The sequence below is a fragment of the Neoarius graeffei genome, chromosome 14, assembly GCF_027579695.1.
Source record: "Neoarius graeffei isolate fNeoGra1 chromosome 14, fNeoGra1.pri, whole genome shotgun sequence".
NCBI classification, from domain to species: domain Eukaryota; kingdom Metazoa; phylum Chordata; class Actinopteri; order Siluriformes; family Ariidae; genus Neoarius; species Neoarius graeffei.
In genome coordinates, this window is record NC_083582.1 from 19,617,295 (window position 1) to 19,642,865 (window position 25,571).

The 25,571-nt window shown below is 43.9% G+C and overlaps 1 protein-coding gene across 2 annotated transcripts in view; it reads left to right on the forward strand.

Annotated features, from left to right (window-relative positions):
- Positions 1-25,571, forward strand: part of irf3 (interferon regulatory factor 3) — a 168,440-nt gene that overhangs the window by 141,569 nt on the left and 1,300 nt on the right. The window contains exons 10-11 of one of the 2 annotated variants that reach the window (XM_060939400.1): positions 4,376-4,497; positions 5,558-5,898. In XM_060939400.1, the coding sequence (XP_060795383.1) occupies positions 4,376-4,497; positions 5,558-5,635 (200 nt within the window). In that variant the 3' untranslated portion in view covers positions 5,636-5,898. Of the gene's footprint in view, positions 1-4,375; positions 4,498-5,557; positions 5,899-25,571 lie in introns of those variants that run through there. The other variant, XM_060939399.1, reaches the window with a different exon arrangement.

Consider the following 25,571-nt stretch of genomic DNA (forward strand, 5'->3'; position numbering starts at 1 on the left):
GCCACATGCTGTTGGGCAAACTCCAAACAAGTTTTTTTTCTCCATTTTTTTCTTATGCTTTTTCTGGCCACTCTTCCATAAAACTCCGCTCTGTGAAGTGTACAGCTTCGAGTAGTCCTATGGACAGACATGCCCATCTCCGTTGTGGATCTTTGCAACTCCTTCAGTGTTTTCTTTGGTGTCTTTGTTGCATCTCTGATTATTGCCCTCCCTGCCCAGTCTGTGAATTTTGGTGGGTGGCCTTCTCTTGTCAGGGTTGCAGTGGTGCCATATTCTTTCCATTTTGCTATAATGGATTTAGTGGTGCTTCGTATTCAAAGTTTGGGAGATTGTTTTTATAACCTAATCCTGATCTATACTTCGCAACTTTGTCTCTGACCTGTTTGGAGTGCTTCTTAGTTTTCATGTTGCTTGCTTAGTAGTGTTGCAGAGTAAGGGTCCTTCCAGAACAGGTTGATTTTATACAGATGTGACAGATCATGTGACACTTTGATTGCACACAGGTGGATCTTAATCAACTAATTATGTGACTTATGAAGTTAATTGTTTGGACCAGCTCTTATTTAGGGGTTTCATATGAAAGGGGGTGAATACCTATGCACACTCCAGATTAATGTTTTTTTCATCTTAATGATTGTCTCATCTCATCTCATTATCTCTAGCTGCTTTATCCTGTTCTACAGGGTCGCAGGCAAGCTGGAGTCTATCCCAGCTGACTACAGGCGAAAGGCGGGGTACACTCTGGACAATTCGCCAGGTCATCACAGGCCTGACACAGACACAGACAACCATTCACACTCACACCTACGGTCAATTTAGAGTCACCAGTTAACCTAACCTGCATGTCTTTGGACTGTGGGGGAAACCGGAGCACCCGGAGGAAACCCACGCTGACACGGGGAGAACATGCAAACTCTGCACAGAAAGGCCCTCATTGGCCATGGGGCTCAAACCCGGGCCTTCTTGCTGTGAGGCGACAGCGCTAACCACTACACCACCGTGCCGCCCTCTTAATGATTGTGTCACAATAAAAATAATTTGCACCTTTAAAGTGCTAACCCCCCAAAAAATTCATTTTAATTCCAGCTTGTAATGTGACAAAAGAGGACAAACACCAAGGGGGATGAATACTTTTGCAAGACACTGTAATACCACTTAATGAGGGAAATCCCCAGAGGGTTTTTTATGTCAAGAATTTACAGATATACAGAACAGGGCTTTACATTAGCACCCGCCCACCCGCCAAATGCGGGTAAAATTTGGCTTTGGCGGGTAATAACTTTCGTCCCACTAGCCACTTTGGTGGGTGGTTTATTCTGTGGTATGACAATATATTTTAATTGTAGTTTTCTCTGAAGGCATCTGATATAACAAACGCATTGCAATGTAATATTACGTGCCTACAACTCCCATGAGCACCTGCATAAACATTCTGACAACATGTTAGAATTGTTTAGAACGTTCGTTAACATCTCAGATAAAATCAATGATACGGTTACCTGCGGTTAATGAACGAAGCAACAAAGTTGCTGATGACTGACAAGCGCACTATGTGGCAGCATATAGCTGGAGTTTCAAACCCTGCTGCTCAGGGGAAAAGGGGCAGAGATGAGCAGGGCAGAAGCAGCATTTTAAAATCACAGAGGTCCGTGATGCGCAAAGCGCGCACCAAAAAATTTCCGCCATATTTAAATGAGAGGGGTGAATTACACGCCACACAAGAGATCTATTTCTGAAATTACTTTTAATGGTGTTTGAACTGAATATAATCTGTTTTGAAAAAAAAATCATGTATGTGGCAAGAGTAAGAATAATTTAAGCTTGTTTAATGGTTTGATCTGGCCCAAGCAATGAGGACAAAAGATACCCTAACCATGTAGCCTATGGAACTAAGATACATTAACAATCTGGCATCCGTTACACCTACACAAAAAAAAAAATTCTGGGAAAAAAAAATCAGTATACACCACCATGTTTTAGGCAAAGTTATCCAAGGCAAACATAAGTTGAAACTTTCCACTCGATTGCTTTGGCTTATCGAATGATTTATTTTTAAAATCACAAACAAGGCAGGCTACAACCAGATGCACAACTTGTGAACAGGCAAGGCAGGCAACTGCTTGGGGCCCCCTGGCCCCCCGAGAGTTGGGGCCCGAGGGCTTATTTATTTTGTTTTTTATTGTTTTTATTGTTCTTTACCATTATATTTTCACATTTGGAATTTAAAAAACTTTGGTTTCATACATTTTTCGTTGGTGTCAGATTATTTATAACATATTGGTGATGAACACTGGTCAGAAGGGCCCCCTGGAAATTTTTGCTTGGGGCCACAACAGACTCTAGAATCGCCTCTGGCTACAACTGCGCTGCTTTGAAAATGTAAATTTAACAGCTTGATGAAAGTGCACTGATGGTTATCATGGAAACCCTGTGTCTGCTGCACTGCGTTCCTTCCCTGAGTCACACGCTCATTCGGTTTTGTGTTCTTGGTCTCAGAGCCGCACGCACGAAACAGACCCAGAAGACAGAATCAGCGTTTAACATAATTAACAATGCACTTTTTACGGAGATGTTTTAATGTATTCTTTATTTTTTATCCAGTTGTGGGTGGTAAAAGAGAGCAACTGGACTTGCTTGAAGATTCTTGAAGACGTTTCACCTCTCATCTGAAAGGCTTCTTCAGTTCTGTCTGACTGGTAGGGAGCATCAGGTATTTATCCTCTCATGGATGAAAAGCTCACTTTTCATCCATGAGAGGATAAATACCTGATGCTCGCTTTTCATCCATGAGAGGATAAATACCTAATGCTCCCTACCAGTCAGACAGAACTGAAGAAGCCTTTCGGATGAGAGGTGAAACGTCTTCAAGAATCTTCAAGCAAGTCCAGTTGCTCTCTTTTACCACGACCTGGATGACTGAGAATCTTCACAGACTTTTTTATCCAGTTGAATATTTAAAGATATTTTTGGGGCTTTTTTCACCTTTATTATTGGATAGGACAGTGTAGAGACAGGAAATGAGCAGGAGAGAGAGATGGGGAGGAATCGGGAAATGACCTTGGGCCGGAATCGAACCCAGGTCCCCGGATTTATGGTATGGCACCTTATCCACAACGCCCCCATCCAGTTGAATATTTAGTGTACAAATGATTTATTCAGCTCTTAAAAATGACCGAGGTCTGGACCGCGGGGGCCTCATAGCTGGCTACAGCCATGGAAATGAACAAGATGCTAATAGGAAGATAAGACAGTTCAATGATAAATGAAAGTTCAGGCAAGATTGGCTAGTTCATAGCAAAACCGAAAATACCATGTACTGCGAAGACTGTAGAAAGTCTGGCAAAGACAGGCACCAGTAATTTTAAACTCGAAACTATAAAGGACCACGAAAAGTCAAATGCACACATCGGTACTATAACATCAAAACCGGCGAAGACGGCTGGTTCACTAAAGGACAGCATTGCTTTCAGTCCCTGGCTGTCATGAAGTCGACTGAGCTGGAGTGGATGGAGCTGCTGTTTAGAAACGTTCACGCGATTGGAAAGAAGTTGATCTCGCCCCAGCTATCAACTTATGGCCTGCTGGAAGCCTCAGGTCACAAAGACCATTTTTCATGGACCATTCAGACTCATCTGATGATGAATGTAATGAGGACATTTAATGTCTCTCTCTACACATGTTCACACACACACACACACACACACACACACACACACACACACACACACACACTATTAATAGATAATACATAATATACATAATAATACTTGATAATACACAATACTTGCATATCAAAACATCAAATGTTTTTCAATGATAAATGTTTTGAATTGGACTTTTAATATTAGAATCAGTTCAGTTGTACTGAATGTTATTTTTCATATTATACGATATTTCATATTGTAAGGGGCTTGAATTTGAGTTCAATAAACAGAATACTCTGTTTATATTTTTGTCTGAATTGGTTGCATGTTTTCATACAGGGAGCTACCTTAACAGCACTGAATACTTGAGTGCTACTGTAGAGATACATTATACGCTGCCATTCATAATTAAATCTAGGTCTTCCAAACTTTAACGTATCATGGTGAAGAAAATTGACCTGGCAACAAAATTGTGGCGAGTGAAAAGGCTGAATGGCTAGTGACTCGGGAAAACCACTAGCCACAGTGACCGGTGAGCAAAAAAGTTAATGTAAAGCCCTGATACAGAAGTATGCTATCTATCTATCTATCTATCTATCTATCTATCTATCTATCTATCTATCTATCTAGCTAACTAGCTAGCTAGCTAGCTAGCTAGCTAGCCAGACTTTATTTTTCTTGCAGTGGAATCCTGTTGGACAATGACGTTTAACTGTGTGTTGTTCCACCAGGCATGATGGACTTTATTCAGAACGGTGGAAAGCCTCCTTCATACTCACTCTATTTCTTTCTGGGACAGCAGTGGCCTGACCCCAGAAACAAACCATGGGAGAAGAAGTTGATCATGGTTGAGGTAATGGGGAGAATCTCACTCTTTTTTTGCATCAAAATTAATTGAGATGATGAGTTACCACTTTTAAGAGATTCTGACATAAATATGAGTTTATGTGGGGGTGGAACTGTATGAAAAATCAACAGTACAATAAGTTTAAACTTAATTTCATGTTTTTTTTATTAATAAATCATGAACCATGTAGGTATGCATATGATAAACACATGCTTTGTGTTCATTTTATTGCTGCTGTGCAACTTCCAGTTAGTTGAAAAAACTGATTAACATTAGATCATATAGCAGCATTGTCACAACTGTTATGACCTAAAATTGTTATTTATGCATGTTATCATGGTTACTGTCAGCTGGGTGAAGTCAAGTATGGGTTGGAATCAAATGTATGTGCATTAGATAGTTTATTATAAAAATACTAATCAGGCAAACAGTCCAAAATGGCAGGCAGAAATCATAAACGGTGAACAAGCAATAGGTTGGGCGAGGCGCAAACAGACTATCCAAGGCACAGACAAAAGCAGAATCAAGGAACAGGAATCAGGAAACCAGGAGATCAGTATGAGAATACGGCTCGATAAAGTGCCACTAAAAGAGCTCAATACTTCGCAGAGTCAGTGCACTTTCACAAGTCCTTATATAGGTGCACTGATTGCTCCTTAATCCTGTGCAGGTGTGAATAGTTACAGAGCGCGCCAGAGTCAGTCTGATGCATGCACCACAGCATGCAGGTGTGATGGTTACATTGCAACTTGTTTACAGACACATTCATATAGAACATATAGTATTTATTTTAGAGGTGTTTTACAATAACACTTGGTGTCGGGCCATATCATCCTACCCTGTCCTGGATAATATTATGGTTTTACCACCACATCATGTTTTATTTTACTTATACCACAATGTTTTTCCAATGATTGGAATTTTTTATTTTATTAAAGGAGACATATTATGAAAAATTCACTTTTCATTACTTGTGTACATACATTTGAGTATCCAGAGTACTTGCCAACCCTCAGTCTCTGAAATAAGATAACCCTGTCCGTTTATTTTGGGCTGCCTATTTCAGAAAACATGTGCTTCAACAACCTGTTCAGATTTGGCTCCTCTTTCTATGTCACAAGTGGAGCTCTTTATCATCCCCTGATCTGAGTATCTCCACTAATGGATGAAGAACTGTCTTTGTGAATAAATATTCATGAGGAAAGTATTACCTGATTGGCCAGTGGAAAGGAGGGGGGGTGAGCAGTGGCTTAATTATCATTTAAGGCAATGAAATCAGCCATTTTGAACAGGGCTGTTTAGACAGGGTGAGAAGGGAGCTCTGGTGCTTTATCATTGTGGTATTTTGATAAAAGTACAGTGGTGCTTGCGAACCCTTTTCTATATTTCTGCATATATTTTCACACAAGTCCTAAAAGTAGATAAAGAGAACCCAGTTAAACAAATGAGACAAAAATATTATACTTGGTCATTTATTTATTGAGGAAAATGATCCAATATTACATATCGATGAGTGGCAAAAGTATATGAACATTTGCTTTCAGTATCTGGTGTGACCCCCTTGCACAGCAATAACTGCAACTAAACATTTCTGGTAACTGTTGATCAGTCCTGCACACCAGCTTGGAGGATTTTTAGCCCATTCCTCCATACAGAACAGCTTCAACTGTGGGATGTTGGTGGGTTTCCTCACATGAACTGCTTGCTTCAGACCCTTCCACAACATTTCGATTGGATTAAGGTCAGGACTTTGACTTGGCCATTCCAAAACATTAACTTTATTCTTCCTTAACCATTCTTTGGTAGAACGACTTGTGTGCTTAAGCCAGTATCTCACTGGGCTGCCACAAATTGCGAACGTCATTCGCGAGAGAGTTTCAAAAGTGTCTAGAAACATTCATGGGGCTTCTCAGTTTCCTCACACGAGTCGCAAAGTGTCACTCCTTCATCGCTGAAATTTTGAACATGTTCAAAAAATTCGTGTGACCAAATTTCTCTCAAAATAGCCGCAAATGCGTCGCTGGTGTCACAAAGCCGTCACGAACCCGTCTCAAGTCAGTTTCCATGAGACAGGTAGTGCGAGTGTATCTCACTGGGCTGCGACAGCCTGCAAGTAGTTGGAGACACAATTGCGATAAAATATGCGAATATCAATTCAGTGTGATTCCAAGTGAAAATGGTCGCTAATTTGCATATTTTATCGCAATTGTTGTGTCTCCAACTAGTCGCAGGCTGTTGCAGTCCAGTGAGATACTACCCTTAGGGTCGTTGTCTTGCTGCATGACCCACCTTCTCTTGAGATTCAGTTCATGGACAGATGTTCTGACATTTTCCTTTAAAATTTTAAAGGAAAATGTCAGAACATCTGGTATAATTCAGAATTCATTGTTCCATCAATTATGGCAAGCCGTCCTGGCCCAGATGCAGCAAAACAGGCCCAAACCATGATACTACCGCCACCATGTTTCACAGATGGGATAAGGTTCTTATGCTGGAATGCAGTGGTTTCCTTTCTCCAAAAATAACGCTTCTCATTTAAACCAAAAAGTTCTATTTTGGTCTCATCCATCCACAAAACATTTTCCCAATAGCCTTCTGGCTTGTCCACGTGATCTTTAGCAAACTGCAGATGAGCAGCAATGTTCTTTTTGGAGAGCAGTGGTTTTCTCCTTGCAACCCTGCCATGCACACCATTGTTGTTCAGTGTTCTCCTGATGGTGGACTCATGAACATTAGCCAATGTGAGAGAGGCCTTCAGTTGCTTAGAAGTTACCCTGGGGTCCTTTGTGACCTCACCGACTATTGGAGTGATCTTTGTTGGTTGACCACTCCTGGGGAGGGTAACAGTGGTCTTGAATTTCCTCCATTTGTACACAGTCCGTCTGACTGTGGATTGGTAGAGTCCAAACTCTTTAGAGATGGTTTTGTAACCTTTTCCAGACTGCTGAGCATCAACAACGCTTTTTCTGAGGTCCTCAGAAATCTCCTTTGTTCATGCCATGATACACTTCCACAAACATGTGGGTTTTTTTTCTAAGTTTATTTGACATGGACAGTACACATTAATAAACATAAAATGTAAATGTGCCAGAAGTAGCCAAAATGGCTATTTTACATCTGTTGTCCATGGACTGGTGTTAAAAGGTCAGATGCATATTAAAAGAATCAATATACATAAACTGCACATACATTATGGTAAAAGTAATAGGTAAAAAGACACTTATCACATAAAACATACAATAACAGTATGTTATTTTGTGTTAAAATTGTGAAGATCAGAATTTGATAGATCCCTGTTCTTTAAATAAAACAGGGTGCCCACTCACACCTGATTGTCATCCCATTGATTGAAAACACCTGACTCTAAGTTCACCTTCAAATTAACTGCTAATCCTAGAGGTTCACATACTTTTGCCACTCACATATGTAATATTGGATAATTTTCCTCAATAAATAAATGACCAAGTATAATATTTTTGTCTCATTTGTTTAACTGGGTTCTCTTTATCTACTTTTAGGACTTGTGTGAAAATCTGATGTTGTTTTAGGTCATATTTATGCAGAAATATAGAAAATTCTAAAGGGTTCACAAACTAAAATGTATGTATGTGTGTATATATGCATATGCATAATTGTATATAATATATATGCAGAATTATGATATTATGGGTGTCTGTGTACGTATGGATGTGTACAGTTATGTGTATATGTATGTACTGTATATATGTATTGTATGTGTGTATATATGCATAACATAAGTATCTGTATATATGATTTGATTTGGCCGATATTATACCATGTTAGTATGTCTCGGTTTGTTGGTATGTTTTCTTTTGTATATATAGTTTATTATGGCGGAAAGTGACATTTGATTAGCAGTGGTATAGAGGGTTAGGATTTGATGTTATGTACTTCTTCCTAATCCTTTCCAAACATTATTATGTTACTGCCTTGTGGCTATGCTATTCTGTTTGTTTATGACAATGTGTTTTGATTATTGCATTTTTTTATTTTAATTTTTTTGTATCTTCTTTACTGTTCGGAATAAAGCAATCAATCAATCAAAAAAAAAAAACTTTCAAGCACCACTGTACAGTATATCACAGACATTTCTTAAAGATCTCAGGGGACTGTGTCAAAGGGTATGTCACCTTTAAAGAACAATGGTGCTTTTGAACCATTTATAGTTACATTTAATCTTGTAGAACATCCAAAAGACAAGTTCCCTCATGCCTTTTTTCATCTTTTAGTTAATAAGTTAAAGAGGAATAAACACAGTGTGTCATGTCATGGGGCAACTGCAAAGCATAAACTCCGAGGTGTTAGGGTTTTGCTGGGATTCAAACCTGGTTCGCTGGTGTGATAATCCAGCAAACCCCCACTAGGCCACCAGGGGAGAGCCACTCAAGTGCAGAGGCGTGAGGCGGAAATAGAAAAGTATCAAAAAGTTTATTTACAAAATGTACAATCCACGGCAAAAAACAAAAGTAATCCAAAAGCTCAGAAGATAAAGGGAAAATAAAAAATATCCAAAAGTTCAAAGTCCAAAAATAAGAAAAGAAAAGGCAAAAATGCAAACGCTCAGAAGATCTCAAAAATGGTAGAAACAAAATTCAAAAAGGTCCAAAAAGAAAGCAAAGTACAAAAACCACAAAGACACAGGCAAGGACCGTGGAACAGAGGGAACTAGCACTAACAGGCATAGCATAGGAAAAAGACTCCATGACAAGGGAACAAACAGAGGGGTATTTATACACACACTAATTAAGGAACAGGGCAGGGCAGGAAACCGGCAATGAAGACAAACACAAAAACACAGTGGCGGCCTCTAGAGGCCAAAACAAACATGACAAGATGGAAATGACAGCGGCCTCTAGAGGCCAAAACAGTCCCAGTCCTGACAGGACCCCCCCCCCCCCCCCCCTAGGAGCGTCTCCTGACGTTCCCAGGGCGATCCGGATGGGCCGAATGGAAGTCCCGGCATAGTCCTTTATCTAGAATGTCCCGAGCGGGGACCCAACAGCGTTCCTCAGGGCCATAGCCCTCCCAATCTACTAGATATTGAAGCCCGCCACGGACTCGGCGGGAGTCAAGCAGGCGATGCACAGTGAACACAGTCTGACCTTGGAAGATGCGGGGGGTTCCTAGGGGCAGGGGCATACATGGACGTCAGTACGGGCCGCAACAGGGAAACATGGAATGTGGGGTTGATCCTCAGAGTCCGGGGCAACTGGAGCCGGTAGGCGACAGGGTTCACCCTGCGCACCACCTTGAAGGGGCCAATGTAGCAAGGAGCAAGCTTGCGGTTCTCCACCCACAGCGGAAGGTCCTTAGTGGACAGCCAAACCCGCTGCCCAGGGCGGAAAGCGTAGGCAGGTCTTCTATGGCGGTTGGCCTGAGTCTGGTTGGTTCTGGAGGTCTGGATGAGGGTCTTCCTGACCTTGCTCCAGGTCTTGCGACACCGTCTCACATATTGGTTGACCAAGGGCACCCCCGTGTCCTCCTCCTGGTCCGGGAACAGAGGTGGCTGGAACCCGAATTGGCACTGGAATGGCGACAGCTTGGTGGCCGATGACTGCAGGGTAGGGCTGCACGATTATGGAAAAAATGATAATCACGATTATCTTGATCAAAATTGTAATCACGATTATTAATCACGATTATTCTTGATGTTAGGGAAAATCACTTAAATTTTATTTCACTATATTCAAACAAACAATATGAACAGCTTTCAGTGCAGAATGAAATTTAAAAGAAAAATTCTGATTTCCAAATGACAAATAAATGAAATCTATCCAAGAAATTACCAAAGGATGAAGGAACTGAAAACTCAATTGCAACAATTACACAGCATTATACTGAGGCCTACAAGTTTTTAGCTAGAAAGACCAGCCTATCAACATGCTCTGGCTTTAAACATGAGCGAAGGCAGGTCACAACATTGCCTCCAGTGCTAAATAGTCTGTTGTTCTGACATAGTTAGCTTTTCTCTCTCACCTCAATCTGTTACCTACTCTCACGCTATCACCCCTTGAAGAAGATACCGCTGCACTGAAGCTCTGCGCACTTGGCCAGTGTTGCCAGATACTGCTGACGTTTTCCAGCCCTAAATATGTTCAAAACCCACCAAAATGCACTTAAAACCGCCCAATTAGGCGGGAAACCGCCCAATCTGGCAACACTTGGCTTGGCTTGCTTGCTTATTTAGGCGGAGTAATGAAACCTTACATGCGTCGGTTCGCCCCCTAATGGCTTGGCGGAGTACTGGTCAAAAAGTGCTTGATCAGATATGCAGCAGAGCTCGCATTTTAAATGGAAATAAATCGCAATTTTCATTTAATTTGGCAGCCAAAATCGCGATTTTCGATTAAATTCGATTAATTGTGCAGACCTACTGCAGGGTGTTGTGGGCGTACTCTGCCCATGGCAGCCAGGTGCTCCACGATGTAGGGTTATCCATAGCCAGGCCTCGCAGGGTGGTTTCCAGGTCCTGGTTGAGCCTCTCCGTCTGGCCATTGGACTGTGGGTGAAACCCAGAGGAGAGGCTGGCAGTGGCTCCGATGACCTTGCAGAACCCGTGCCACACTCGGGAGGAGAACTGGGGCCCTCAGTCTGAGACGATGTCCTGCGGGAGACCAAAGACTCGGAAGACATGAGTGAATAATAGTTTAGCAGTTTCAAGAGCAGAAGGGAGCTTGCACAGTGGTAAAAAGTGGCAGGCCTTGGAGAATCTGTCAACTATGACCAATATGACAGTGTTACCTTGTGACTCAAGGAGACCCGTGATGAAGTCGACTGCCACGTGGGACCAGGGACGCCGGGGAATGGTCAGAGGATGCAGGAGACCCTGGGGGTGCTGTCGTGGGTTCTTGCTTCTGGTGCACACTTCGCAGGAAAGGACGAATGACCTCACTTCCTTCTCCATGCTAGGCCACCAGAAGTGCCTTCTCAAAAAGTCCAGGGTCCTTCGAGCTCCCGGGTGGGCGGTGAGAGGGGACGAGTGACCCCACTGGAGAACCTTGGCCCGGGCTTGATGTGGGACGTACAAGAGGCCCGGTGGCCCCGTCCCAGGACCGGGGTCCTGGCGTTGGGCTCGTCGGACGGCCTCCTCAATACCCCAGCGGACAGGGGCCACAACCCGGGACACAGGGATAATAGGCCCGACTTCACTCTCCCTGTTAGTGGCAGAGAACAGCCTGGACAGTGCGTCAGGTTTGGTGTTCTTGGAGCCGGGGCGGTACGATAGGGTGAAGTCAAACCGACTGAAAAACAGGGCCCGCCTAGCCTGTCGTGGGTTCAGTCTCTTGGCTTGCTGGAGGTACTCCAGGTTCTTGTGGTCCGTCCAAACCAGGAAAGGATGTTGTGCTCCCTCCAGCCAGTGCCTCCACTCCTCAAGGGCCAGTTTGACCGCTAGCAGTTCTCGATCCCCCACATCGTACCAGGACTCCGCAGGACTCAGGCGGTGGGAGAAATATGCACAGGGGTGCAGCTTTCCTTCCGAATGTTGAGAGAGCACCACACCGACACCACTGTCCGAGGCGTCCACCTCCACGATGAATGGTTGGGAGGTGTCCGCGAGGACCAGAATGGGTGCTGTGCAGAAGCGGTGCTTGAGGTCTTTGAACGCCTTTTCCGCCTGAGGAGACCAGACATAAGATCCACCTGTCCCTTTGGTGAGGTCCGACATGGGAGCTGCTACAGAACTAAAGTTCCTGATAAACTTGCGGTAGAAGTTAGCAAATCCTAAGAACCGCTGAACCTCTTTGACAGACTTGGGAGTGGGCCAGTCGCGGATGGCCAGGGTCTTGGCTGGGTCCATTTGGAGTTGGCCTGTCCGTACAATAAAACCCAGAAAGGAGACCTCGGGAACATGAAATTCGCATTTCTGGGCCTTGGCGAACAGATTGTTCTGTAGCAGCCTCTGGAGAACCTGGCGGACATGGTGGCGATGCTCCTGCATGGTCTTGGAAAAGATAAGGACGTCGTCGAGGTAGACAAAAACGTACAGGTTAATCATGTCCCTCAAGACGTCGTTGATTAGGGCCTGAAAAACAGCTGGTGCGTTGGTGAGTCTGAAGGGCATCACCTGGTATTTGTAGTGCCCAGACGGGGTGTTAAAGGCAGTCTTCCACTCGTCTCCCTGTCGGATACGGATGAGGTGGTATGCATTCTGTAGGTCCAACTTGGTGAAGACGGTGGCGCCTTGGAGCAGGTCGAATGCTGTGGACATCAGCAGAAGGGGATATCGGTTGCGCACAGTGATCTTGTTCAGGCCCCTGTAGTCAATACATGGTCGGAGCTCCCCATCCTTCTTGCCAACAAAGAAGAAGCCGGCACCAGCGGGTGAGGTGGAGGGTCGAATGAACCCAGAGGCCAAGGCCTCCTTGATGTACTCCTCCATGGCCTTGCGTTCTGGCTTAGAGAGGGAAAACAGTCTGCCACGAGGAGGGGTAGTCCCAGGGAGCAAGTCGATGGCACAGTCGTAGGCACAGTGCGGAGGGAGAACGGCGGCCCTGCTCTTACTGAATACCTCCTTCAAATCCCAGTACTCTGTGGGAACTTGAGATAGCTCGGTGAGATCAGGGGGCTCGGCAGGAGACACAAGAGAGCTAGAGAGCAGACAAGAGGCATAGCACGCAGGGCCCCATTCCACAACCTGGCTTGTTACCCAGTCTATGCGAGGGTTGTCCGTATCACTGGGAACTCTGGTGAAGGAATCAGGTGCAGGGATATTTCTTCCTTGTGACCTTGAGACTGGAGGAAGACTGGAGAAGTTACTTGGGTGACTCTTCCGTCACCTAAGGCTTGGCCATCCAGGGCAGACACAGACAGTGGGACTGCAAGAGGTGCAGTCGGGACATTGATACTTTGGGCAAAGTGAACATCCATAAAGTTTCCAGCCGCCCCGGAGTCTAACAAGGCTTGATGGACTCACCCCAGGAGATGGAGACCGGGATGTAAACTCCTTGGCCAGGAAGTTCAGGAGAGAGGGTAGGCCCCGTCACAACCCTCCCTCGGCTGGACGGGGCAGTCCTTTTCCCGAGAGTTCAGGACATGATGCTCGGAAGTGACCATGCTTGCCACAGTAGATACAGCACTTGTCCCTCCTTCTGCGCTCCCTCTCAGACGCAGAGAGGCGGGTACGACCCACTTGCATGGGTTCTGGACAGTCACTGGAGGAGGTAGACAGGCTCCAGGTAGAGGCAGGGAGGCCGGGGAGGCTCAGGACTTGGCGGCGTTCTCTCATCCTGTTGTCCAGACGAGTAGAATGTGAGATCAGTGTTTCGAGGTCACTAGGGCATCCGATAGAAGCCAGACCATCTCTGATGGGGTCAGCCGCCCCGGAGTCTAACAAGGCTTGACGGACTCACCCCAGGAGATGGAGACCGGGATGTAAACTCCTTGGCCAGGAAGTTCAGGAGAGAGGATAGGCCCCGTCACAACCCTCCCTCGGCTGGACGGGGCAGTCCTTTTCCCGAGAGTTCGGGACATGATGCTCGGAAGTGACCATGCTTGCCTCCTTCTGCGCTCCCTCTCAGACGCGGAGAGGCGAGTACGACCCACTTGCATGGGTCATGGTGGAAGGCTGACACCAGGGCAGTCTCGTTCCATCCACTTACTGCTGCGAGCGTCTGGAACAAGATGGCATAGTCTGCGACGCTTCCCCCTTGCCGGATGGACATGAGCTTTCTGGCTGCATCTTTACTGATGTCTGCTTGATTGAAGACATGAAGCATCTCCTCAGTAAACAGCTGGAAATCAGAGCACTTGGGTCCCTGTCTCTGCCAGATAGCAATGGCCCAGGCCCGTGCCTTACCAGCTAACAGGGTTATCACAAAGGCAATCTTGCGGCGATCCATAGTGTAGGTGGTAGGCTGAAGCTCAAAGGTGAGTTGGCACTGGGTAAGGAACTCTCGACACTCACTGTGCTTGCCGTCATACCTCTGTGGTGCAGGAAGGCTGGGTTCGTGAGGTGAAGAAGGCAGCATGGCAGGAGGCACTGGAGCAGGAGCGGATGGTGGAGCAGGAGCAGAATCAGGCGGAGGAGATGGGGGCAGAGAAGTCAGCTGTGCCAGGGTTTTCCCGATCTGCTCGTGGCGAGCAAGGGTCTCACGTTGGCTTGCGAGAGTCCGTCCATGAGTGTCCATGGTGGATCCGAGGCGTGTTAACACAGCCATCATTCCCTGAAGGTTGGCCGGGTAGACAGATGAAGAAGCCTCTGCTGAGTCAGTCATGACGGAGTCTTTCTGTTAGGGTTTTGCTGGGATTCGAACCTGGTTCGCTGGTGTGATAATCCAGCAAACCCCCACTAGGCCACCAGGGGGATGACTCAAGTGCAGAGGCGTGAGGCAGAAGTAGAAAAGTATCAAAAAGTTTATTTACAAAATGTACAATCCACGGCAAAAAACAAAAGTAATCCAAAAGCTCAGAAGATAAAGGGAAAATAAAAAATATCCAAAAGTTCAAAGTCCAAAAATAAGAAAAGAAAAGGCAAAAATGCAAACGCTCAGAAGATCTCAAAAATGGTAGAAACAAAATTCAAAAAGGTCCAAAAAGAAAGTGTAACCCATGTCATTTTCAGACGCTCCCTTAATTCTTTTATTGTGCTAAGAATTTCCTGATAGTCCCTAGAGCGTGCCATAGAATGTTTTGAATCAAACCAGATGCGGAAAACCAACTACGCTCAATCAGACACGATAGACCAACGAATGACTAAGAAGAAGTAGAAGTAGAAAAACAGAAAAGAAAGAAGAAAGTAGAACAAATAGAAAGAAAATAGATTCCCCCCATTTGATCCTCATCTTCAACGCCTTCCTTTTTTATCGACTTCCTTCCCTTCGGTGAGTCTCTAGCTCTAATGATATTCCCATATGTTTTTCTTAATATAACCAATTATTACAAATAGATTAAAACTCCCTGTTTTAATATAGATTTATGTCCTGCAATCAAGTCCCGAGATCGTCGTGAGCTTGATTTTCCTACCCGATATCCTGGTGAGCAAATTATTAACTTTGTAACTTATACTAATATGTTAAGCTAAGTTAGGTTATTGTAAACAGGTCCTGGTGAGCCTTATAAGCTTCCTACATGGTAAATTGGCATGACATAGTCTTAAAACCAGTCAGGATACTCTGAATGGACTTCGACCTTATGGTTTAGTAGGTTTTTGTGTATTTTAGGAATTTTGAGTGTCTTATATTTTCATCAGTATGGGTCAGTGACAGTTACGTTGCTGGACAGTTAGCTCTCTGGCTAGCATGGTTTCTAAGCAACAATGTCGGTCTAGCAAGACAGCAATCTCCGGTAGCTGACTTTACGGAGATGTGCCGTAAGAATGAGTTTATTTGTTGTTTTGTATGTTGCCGTAATGACAACAATAACATGGATAAGGAAAGGTTACTGTAGTGATTAAATGAAATGGAATTTAATAGTAATTGAATAGTCTGTATAATTCTGTGCAGACTGGTTTTTTCGTACCCCTGGAAACGTCCCCCGAATCACCTTCATCTTTACCTGGAACCCCTGGAGCCCTGATCTGCACTCCCCACCTTATCATCATTTTCCCCTTGCACACCCCCCTGTCTTCCTCTGATTGAACTGTCCCCCATCAACGTCCACTGTCCCTGCTACTGTGGTAGGACTGAATCCGACGTCATCATTCCTTTTAATTTAAATTTTTTTTTTTTTTTGAGTGCACTCGTTTTATTTGGGTTTATTTTTTTTATTCAGTTGATTATTTTGAGATCTCATAGGGTTTTTTCCCTATGAATATTTCTATGAATATCTAAGAATATTTTGTTATCATTCCTTGTTGAGCCCTTGTAATTACTACGTGGATAAATAGTGCCGGCACTTAGAAGGTATATTTTTATTGATATTTTTTTTGTACGATACTCCTGGGTTACACCCCCATGGTACATTGTAGTGGATTTACATTGATATTTTTTGTATGACATTCCTGGGTTACACCCCCGTGGTATATTGATATTGGTATTTTATTGGTGGTACTCTCTGGTTACATACACATACACACACATCAAACACTTGATCACAATCATTAGTTTAGTATTCCATGATAAGATAGTTTAAGTAGGCTTAGATATCAAATAGGACTAAAATATATTAAATATATTGAGTATCTTATCTATTTTTAATATATATATATTAAAAATAGATAAGATACTCAATATATTTAATATATTTTAGTCCTATTTGATATCTAAGCCTACTTAAACTATCTTATCATGGAATACTAAACTAATGATTGTGATCAAGTGTTTGATGTGTGTGTATGTGTATGTAACCAGAGAGTACCACCAATAAAATACCAATATCAATATACCACGGGGGTGTAACCCAGGAATGTCATACAAAAAATATCAATGTAAATCCACTACAATGTACCATGGGGGTGTAACCCAGGAGTATCGTACAAAAAAAATATCAATAAAAATATACCTTCTAAGTGCCGGCACTATTTATCCACGTAGTAATTACAAGGGCTCAACAAGGAATGATAACAAAATATTCTTAGATATTCATAGAAATATTCATAGGGAAAAAACCCTATGAGATCTCAAAATAATCAACTGAATAAAAAAAATAAACCCAAATAAAACGAGTGCACTCAAAAAAAAAAAAAAATTTAAATTAAAAGGAATGATGACGTCGGATTCAGTCCTACCACAGTAGCAGGGACTACCTGTTCAGACTTCAGACTCTTCTCACAAAGGTCGTTTCTAGAGGGGGAATCCTTCTTGAAGAGTCAGACAGACAGTTACTCAGGCAGTTTTGCAGAGGGTGCTGGGACCACTCCTTACTTATTGGACTCCAGCTAGAACAGAAAAAGAGCAATCCACCATCTTTTCCTGAGCTGCTTCTTTCGCTTAGGACCGAAGAAGACCGCCGTGCAGCCAAGATGGACAGGATGAAAAAACACATGGGAAGCACAAAAGCTATGGCACACGCTCACACAGTATATGGCCTACCCACCTGTTATAACAGCATTGACACACCTGTTGAAGAAAAGCATGATGATACAAAGAAATTGCTTAATGAGATATCAGAGCTGCGCAACCAGGTTGCCACTCTGTCCACCAGAGATAATGTGAGGCCACAGCCAAGCATGAGCCCAGCTGAAGCCAGCTGCATGATCACAAATGCCTCCATGCCTCGTCATGATACTCCTCGCTTCCCAAAGCCTTGGTTCTGTTTTAAATGTGGTGAAGATGGCCACATTGCTGCTCGCTGTTCGAGTGCCCCCAACCCTGTTCTGGTCCACCAGAAGAATGAGGAGCTGAAAAGAAAACGTGAAGCTCATAGGAGATTGCACACAGTTTCATCCATGCCTTTAAACGAGTCGCAGCTCCTGTTTCGGGACGTTCAGGAGCTCAGTGCCAGAATATGAGTCCCAAACCTCTCGATGCCATTGTAAGGAGGACACACCGAAAGGAAAATCACCATCAGTGTCAGAATGATCAGTTCCTCCCCCATGGACTCGTAGGGCCCCGATGCACTGCCTCTGTTTTTATTGAAGGAATAATGTGTGACTCCATCCTCGACACTGGCTCCCAAGTCACCACCATTTCAGAGACATTCTACATGAACAACTTGTCCTTCATCCCCATCCAGCCCATTCAAGCCTTGTTCCAGATAGAAGGTGCAGGTGGTCAACATGTCCCCTATAAAGGCTACATCCAAGCCCTCATCTCCTTTCCGGGCAACATTACTGGCGTCACTGAGCAGATCTCCTCTTTAGTCCTCATCGTTCCAGACTGTCACTTCAACACCCAGATTCCCCTGTTGGTTGGAACCAATGTCTTAGATAGATTATACAAAGAAGGTATGGAAAAGCATGGGCCAGAGTTCTTGCAAGGACCTGACCTTAATCGTGACTGTGTCCTGCTGTTCCAGCATGTTGCCTTGAGTCATCAGGAAGAGAATTCAGCCTGTAACATCAAGCTGCATGGGCGCCATTCCATCTCCATCCCCGCAGGAGGAAAAGTGTCCGTCTTTGGTGACGTCAGAATGACAAAGAACCCCCCACACTCCCTATGTGTGATTGAGTCCCCAGAATGGTCGTCATTACCAGGTGGTGTGTTTGTTGAGAGTGCCCTTCAAGAGATCCCACACAGATCTTCAAACAAGATTCCCATTGTCCTGAGGAATGTGACTGACCGGGATGTCATGCTGCGTCCAAGGCAAGTCATAGCTCAGTTGATGGCTGCACAGTATGTGATGCCTTCTGAACCACAACAGTTAACACCTGATGCTTCCCATTCTGAGAACAGATTAAAATTTGACCTTGAAGATTCCCCTATTCCAGAGGAGTGGAAGAGACGAGTCACAGAGAAGCTGAACAGCATGCCAGAGGTCTTTGCTGTCGATGACCTGTCCCATGGCCATACCTCTGCTGTCAAGCATCACATCCGCCTTCAAGACGACACTCCCTTCAGAGAAAGACCCAGGCCCATTCACCCCTCCGACAGAGAAGCTGTAAAGCAACACCTCAGAGAACTGCTAGATGCTGGGATCATCAGAGAGTCAGAGAGTCCATATGCATCACCCATTGTTGTTGTCAAGAAGAAAAATGGGAAGATTCGACTTTGCGTAGATTACAGGAAATTGAACATGCGAACAGTGAAAGATGCTTATGCTCTTCCCAACATCGAAGACACCTTCTCTGCACTCAGCGGTGCAAAATGGTTTTCTGTGATGGACCTGAAGTCGGGCTATTACCAAGTCGAGGTTGCAGAGGAAGACAAGCAAAAGACCGCATTTGTCTGCCCTCTAGGTTTCTGGGAGTTCAACCGGATGCCTCAAGGTGTGACAAATGCACCAAGTACCTTCCAGAGACTTATGGAGAAATGTGTCGGAGACTTGCACCTGAACGAAGTTTTAGTCTTTCTGGACGACCTTATTGTCTTTTCAGAGACATTAGAAGAGCATGAGGCCAGACTGATGAAAGTGTTGAATCGCCTTAAAGAATATGGTCTGAAATTGTCCCCAGACAAGTGCCACTTTTTTAAGACCTCTGTCAAATACCTTGGTCACATTGTTGATGCTGAAGGAGTCCATACAGATCCAAGTAAAGTTGCTGCATTAAAAGAATGGCCCCGTCCCACCAACAGAAAAGAGCTCAAATGCTTCTTAGGATTTGCTGGATATTACCGACGATTCGTGGAAGGATACTCTAAAATAGCAAAGCCACTAAATAGCCTAACAGCAGGATATGTGCCACCGAGGAAGAGAGGAAAGATTTACAAAAGAGAAAAGACAAAATCCCTCATTAATCCCACCCTGCCTTTTGGAGATGAATGGACGCGAGAATGTGAAGCTGCCTTCAGAACTCTGATAGATAAATTGACCTCAGCACCTATCCTGGCCTTTGCCAATCCCAACCTTCCCTATGTCCTCCATACTGATGCCAGCCGTGATGGTCTTGGGGCTGCTCTCTACCAAGAACAAGATGGAGAGCTCCGAGTCGTTGCTTATGCCAGCCGAGGGCTGTCCCGAAGTGAACAGAATTATCCTGTCCATAAGCAAGAGTATCTAGCTTTAAAGTGGGCCATCTGTGAGAAATTCCATGATTATCTTTATGGCACTGATTTTCAAGTTCTTACTGACAACAACCCATTAACGTATGTCTTGACATCTGCAAAGCTTGACGCAGCAGGCCATCGCTGGTTGGCTGCTTTGTCCACATACCGCTTCACCATCAAGTATAGAGCGGGGATCAGCAACCAAGATGCTGATGGGTTGTCCAGGAGACCGCAGAGTCCATCTGAAGAGGATGAAGAGTTCAGGGAAGAGAAAGCAAGGATCGAGGAGATGAAGCAACGGATCTTGAACGAAGATAGCAAGTTGATCTCTGGTGAAATGCTCTCTGCAGTATGCCAGCGCCACTCCATGATTGTCCCAGCTGACGGATGTTTGCTGCCAGAATCCCCCATCCTTGCTGAGTCCTTGGCTGTTGATGCGTCTGCCGTTCCAGATTACTTTGAGTCTTCAGGGCAAGGCACTATCCCCGGAATGACTCATAGTGACTGGTACCAGGCCAAAGGGAAGACCCCTCCATCAGATGTGTGATTAGATTTGTCCAGAGCAAGCGGAAGCCTACCTTCAAAGATTTATCTTCTGAGTCATTGGAAACGAAGCTACTCCTTAGAGAATGGAAAAGGCTTGAGTTTCGAGATGGAGTACTGTTCCGTAGATGTCTGGATAGAGGCACTGAAGTCCATCAACTGGTTCTACCCACTAAACATCGGGCCAGAGCACTGCATGGTCTCCACGATGAACTTGGCCACCTTGGCGCTGAGCGTCTTCTCCACCTTGCCCGTGCTAGGTTTTACTGGCCGAAGATGTTCCAGTCTGTTGAGCTGAAGTGCCAGACGTGTGAGAGGTGTGTGAGACGGAAGGCGCATGCCCAGAATGCTGCTCCCATGGAAAGCATCCGAACTAGTTACCCCCTGGAACTTGTATGCATGGATTTCCTTAGTATTGAACCTGACAACAGAGACATCAGAAACATCCTTGTCATCACAGATCACTTTACAAAGTATGCCATTGCAGTTCCAACAAAAGATCAGAAAGCCAACACAGTTGCGAAAGCGTTATGGGACAACTTCATTGTGAATTATGGATTTCCAAGTCGTTTACTCAGTGACCAGGGAAGGGACTTTGAATCCCGCACCATAAAAGAACTATGCTCGCTCATTGGCACAGAGAAAGTGAGAACGACGCCATATCATCCACGCGGCAACCCCGTCGAAAGATTCAACAGAACGCTCCTAAGCATGCTTGGTACTCTGGAAGAAAAAGACAAATATCACTGGAGGGACTTTGTCAAGCCGTTAGTCCATGCATACAATTGCACCAGGAACGACACCACTGGATACTCACCATATGAGCTGATGTTTGGCAGGCAGCCGAGACTCCCCATTGATCTTCTCCTTGGTCTTCAGCCAAACCAAGATGGGTTCAAGTCGCACTCAGACTATGTGAAGGGCCTTCGTCAACGCCTGCAAGACAGTTATGCCCTCGCTTCGGAGAGCTCAAGGAAGATGGGCGAAAAGAACAAGGCAAGATTTGACAGCAAAGTCAGAGCAGCAGAACTCGTTGCTGGAGACAGAGTCCTTGTGAGGAACGTGAACCTTCGAGGAAAACACAAGCTCGCAGACAGGTGGGAGAGAGAAGTCCATGTTGTGGTGAAGAGAATAGGTGATGGTCCGGTCTATGTCATCAGACAGGAAAGGGGTGACACTCCGCACCGCACCCTCCACAGAGATCTCCTCCTGCCCTGTGGGTTCCTGCCTGTTGATGAGACTGGACCTGAACCTGAAGTCAATCTGCCGACAAGAAGGTTAAGATCCGGGATAAAGACAACTCAGCAGAACAGAAATGATGAATCCATTGGTGGCAGCAGTGATGAACTCAGCAGTGATGAAGAAGAATGCTACCCATCACAACTCCCTCAGATCTCCACAAGGTCCTTCATCAAAATGGAAGGTGCCAGAGAAACAACACAGAACATCCCAGAACAGTATCCTCCAGAACCCTCCACCTCAGCTGGACTGAACCCGTGTCCAACCAAGGTCCATCAGTTCAAAAGCCCACTCAGCAATGTATTGCCCTTCACTGATCCTGTCATACACTCACCTGCAAGCGAACCTGTTAATGGGCCATCTCCACACACCAATGCCGTGCCACAGACTAGACCTTTTCAGAGAAACTCAGTTGATGAAGAAGAGACAGAGACTGTGCTACCCATGGATGCGATACCCCATGTTGAACCTGTTGACCTGCCAGAGAGAGAAGCCGCTGAAGTTCGAAGATCCACCAGAGAAAGACGTCCACCTGAAAGACTGTGTTACGGAGAACTGGGAAGACCCTTGGTGCTAGCTCTTGCCTCCTTCTTCGAAAGTCTAAGCAGAACTGTCTAAGTCCTCTAGAAGGCGCACTAAATAGTCTTAACACGCATGCAGAGACTCATGCGGTTTAGAGGGGGAGAAAATGTAACCCATGTCATTTTCAGACGCTCCCTTAATTCTTTTATTGTGCTAAGAATTTCCTGATAGTCCCTAGAGCGTGCCATAGAATGTTTTGAATCAAACCAGATGCGGAAAACCAACTACGCTCAATCAGACACGATAGACCAACGAATGACTAAGAAGAAGTAGAAGTAGAAAAACAGAAAAGAAAGAAGAAAGTAGAACAAATAGAAAGAAAATAGATTCCCCCCATTTGATCCTCATCTTCAACGCCTTCCTTTTTTATCGACTTCCTTCCCTTCGGTGAGTCTCTAGCTCTAATGATATTCCCATATGTTTTTCTTAATATAACCAATTATTACAAATAGATTAAAACTCCCTGTTTTAATATAGATTTATGTCCTGCAATCAAGTCCCGAGATCGTCGTGAGCTTGATTTTCCTACCCGATATCCTGGTGAGCAAATTATTAACTTTGTAACTTATACTAATATGTTAAGCTAAGTTAGGTTATTGTAAACAGGTCCTGGTGAGCCTTATAAGCTTCCTACATGGTAAATTGGCATGACATAGTCTTAAAACCAGTCAGGATACTCTGAATGGACTTCGACCTTATGGTTTAGTAGGTTTTTGTGTATTTTAGGAATTTTGAGTGTCTTATATTTTCATCAGTATGGGTCAGTGACAGTTACGTTGCTGGACAGTTAGCTCTCTGGCTAGCATGGTTTCTAAGCAACAATGTCGGTCTAGCAAGACAGCAATCTCCGGTAGCTGACTTTACGGAGATGTGCCGTAAGAATGAGTTTATTTGTTGTTTTGTATGTTGCCGTAATGACAACAATAACATGGATAAGGAAAGGTTACTGTAGTGATTAAATGAAATGGAATTTAATAGTAATTGAATAGTCTGTATAATTCTGTGCAGACTGGTTTTTTCGTACCCCTGGAAACGTCCCCCGAATCACCTTCATCTTTACCTGGAACCCCTGGAGCCCTGATCTGCACTCCCCACCTTATCATCATTTTCCCCTTGCACACCCCCCTGTCTTCCTCTGATTGAACTGTCCCCCATCAACGTCCACTGTCCCTGCTACTGTGGTAGGACTGAATCCGACGTCATCATTCCTTTTAATTTAAATTTTTTTTTTTTTTTGAGTGCACTCGTTTTATTTGGGTTTATTTTTTTTATTCAGTTGATTATTTTGAGATCTCATAGGGTTTTTTCCCTATGAATATTTCTATGAATATCTAAGAATATTTTGTTATCATTCCTTGTTGAGCCCTTGTAATTACTACGTGGATAAATAGTGCCGGCACTTAGAAGGTATATTTTTATTGATATTTTTTTTGTACGATACTCCTGGGTTACACCCCCATGGTACATTGTAGTGGATTTACATTGATATTTTTTGTATGACATTCCTGGGTTACACCCCCGTGGTATATTGATATTGGTATTTTATTGGTGGTACTCTCTGGTTACATACACATACACACACATCAAACACTTGATCACAATCATTAGTTTAGTATTCCATGATAAGATAGTTTAAGTAGGCTTAGATATCAAATAGGACTAAAATATATTAAATATATTGAGTATCTTATCTATTTTTAATATATATATATCTAACATATATTTAATAGGATTTCAGTGATTTGCACAAAACTTAGCGTATTATTCTTCTGACTGACACTTTTACTATCCACGTTTCACACTGATAGATCTTACTTGCACCTTATTGCACTAAATATTATTTATTGTATAAATTTAATGACTTTCCCTTGAATGAACTAATTTATTGTGTGAATAAATATTTATTGTATTATTATTCTGACATCAGTGAGTGCTGTGTGTTGCTTGGGGTGAGTAATTGACTGTGGTCTAGCCATAACCTAAACCAGTCTCCTTAGAACCTAGAGTTGGAGTTAGACTGTTCCCGCACAAGCACAGGTTGTTTCCCTCGTCGTGCGGGTTACAAAAGCAAAGTACAAAAACCACAAAGACACAGGCAAGGACCGTGGAACAGAGGGAACTAGCACTAACAGGCATAGCATAGGAAAAAGACTCCATGACAAGGGAACAAACAAAGGGGTATTTATACACACACTAATTAAGGAACAGGGCGGGGCAGGAAACCGGCAATGAAGACAAACACAAAAACACAGTGGCGGCCTCTAGAGGCCAAAACAAACATGACAAGATGGAAATGACAGCAGCCTCTAGAGGCCAAAACAGTCCCAGTCCTGACACTAGGTCCTGAATACACTCCATAAAACCAACTGATTTTACAAAACACTGACACTGCCATAACATTAAACATACTCCTTCCATAACATTGAACAAACACCACAAAGAGAAAACTTTACAATATCAATTATGCCATTTTTCTTTGGGAAATGACAGCATGTTTGGTTAATTTATTTATTATGAGACTTAGATCATGTCAACCATCCCCATAGAGGTCCCTGTGAATGACTATAGAAACGATTATATAATCAAATTTATTTGTACTTTTAACAACAGACATTGTCCCAAAGCAGCTTTACAGAAAATTAAAGACTTTAAACATGATTTAATTTTATCCCTAATTTATCCCTAATGAGCAAACCTGTAGCTATGGTGGCAAGGAAAAACTCCCTCAGATGACATGAGGAAGAAACCTTAAGAGGAACCAGACTCAAAAGGGAATCCATCCTCATTTGGGTGATAACAGACATCATGATTGTAAATAACTTGCTTCTATAACTGTGTCCTACATAGTCACAAAGTACAACTGTGTAACCAGGAAATTCATTATAGTTTTAGCATGAAGTCTGTTTTATTGAAGTTATCAACTGTTCATTGATGGAGACTTGAGTGCAAAACAATTCATGACAACTACAGTCCTAAAGTTATCATGTCAGTTGTAGTCCTCAGCCATCATAGCAAAACTGTAAGTATCCAGAGCCATCTTATAAGTGCGACTTTCAACTGTTCATATGGGGCCATCCTCCACAGGAGCAACATGATGAGATTCCAGTTAGAAGTAGGGCATCAGGATGGATCAGGCAGGTCTGAGGAGCAGAAGAGGTCAGCATCTCGGTCGGG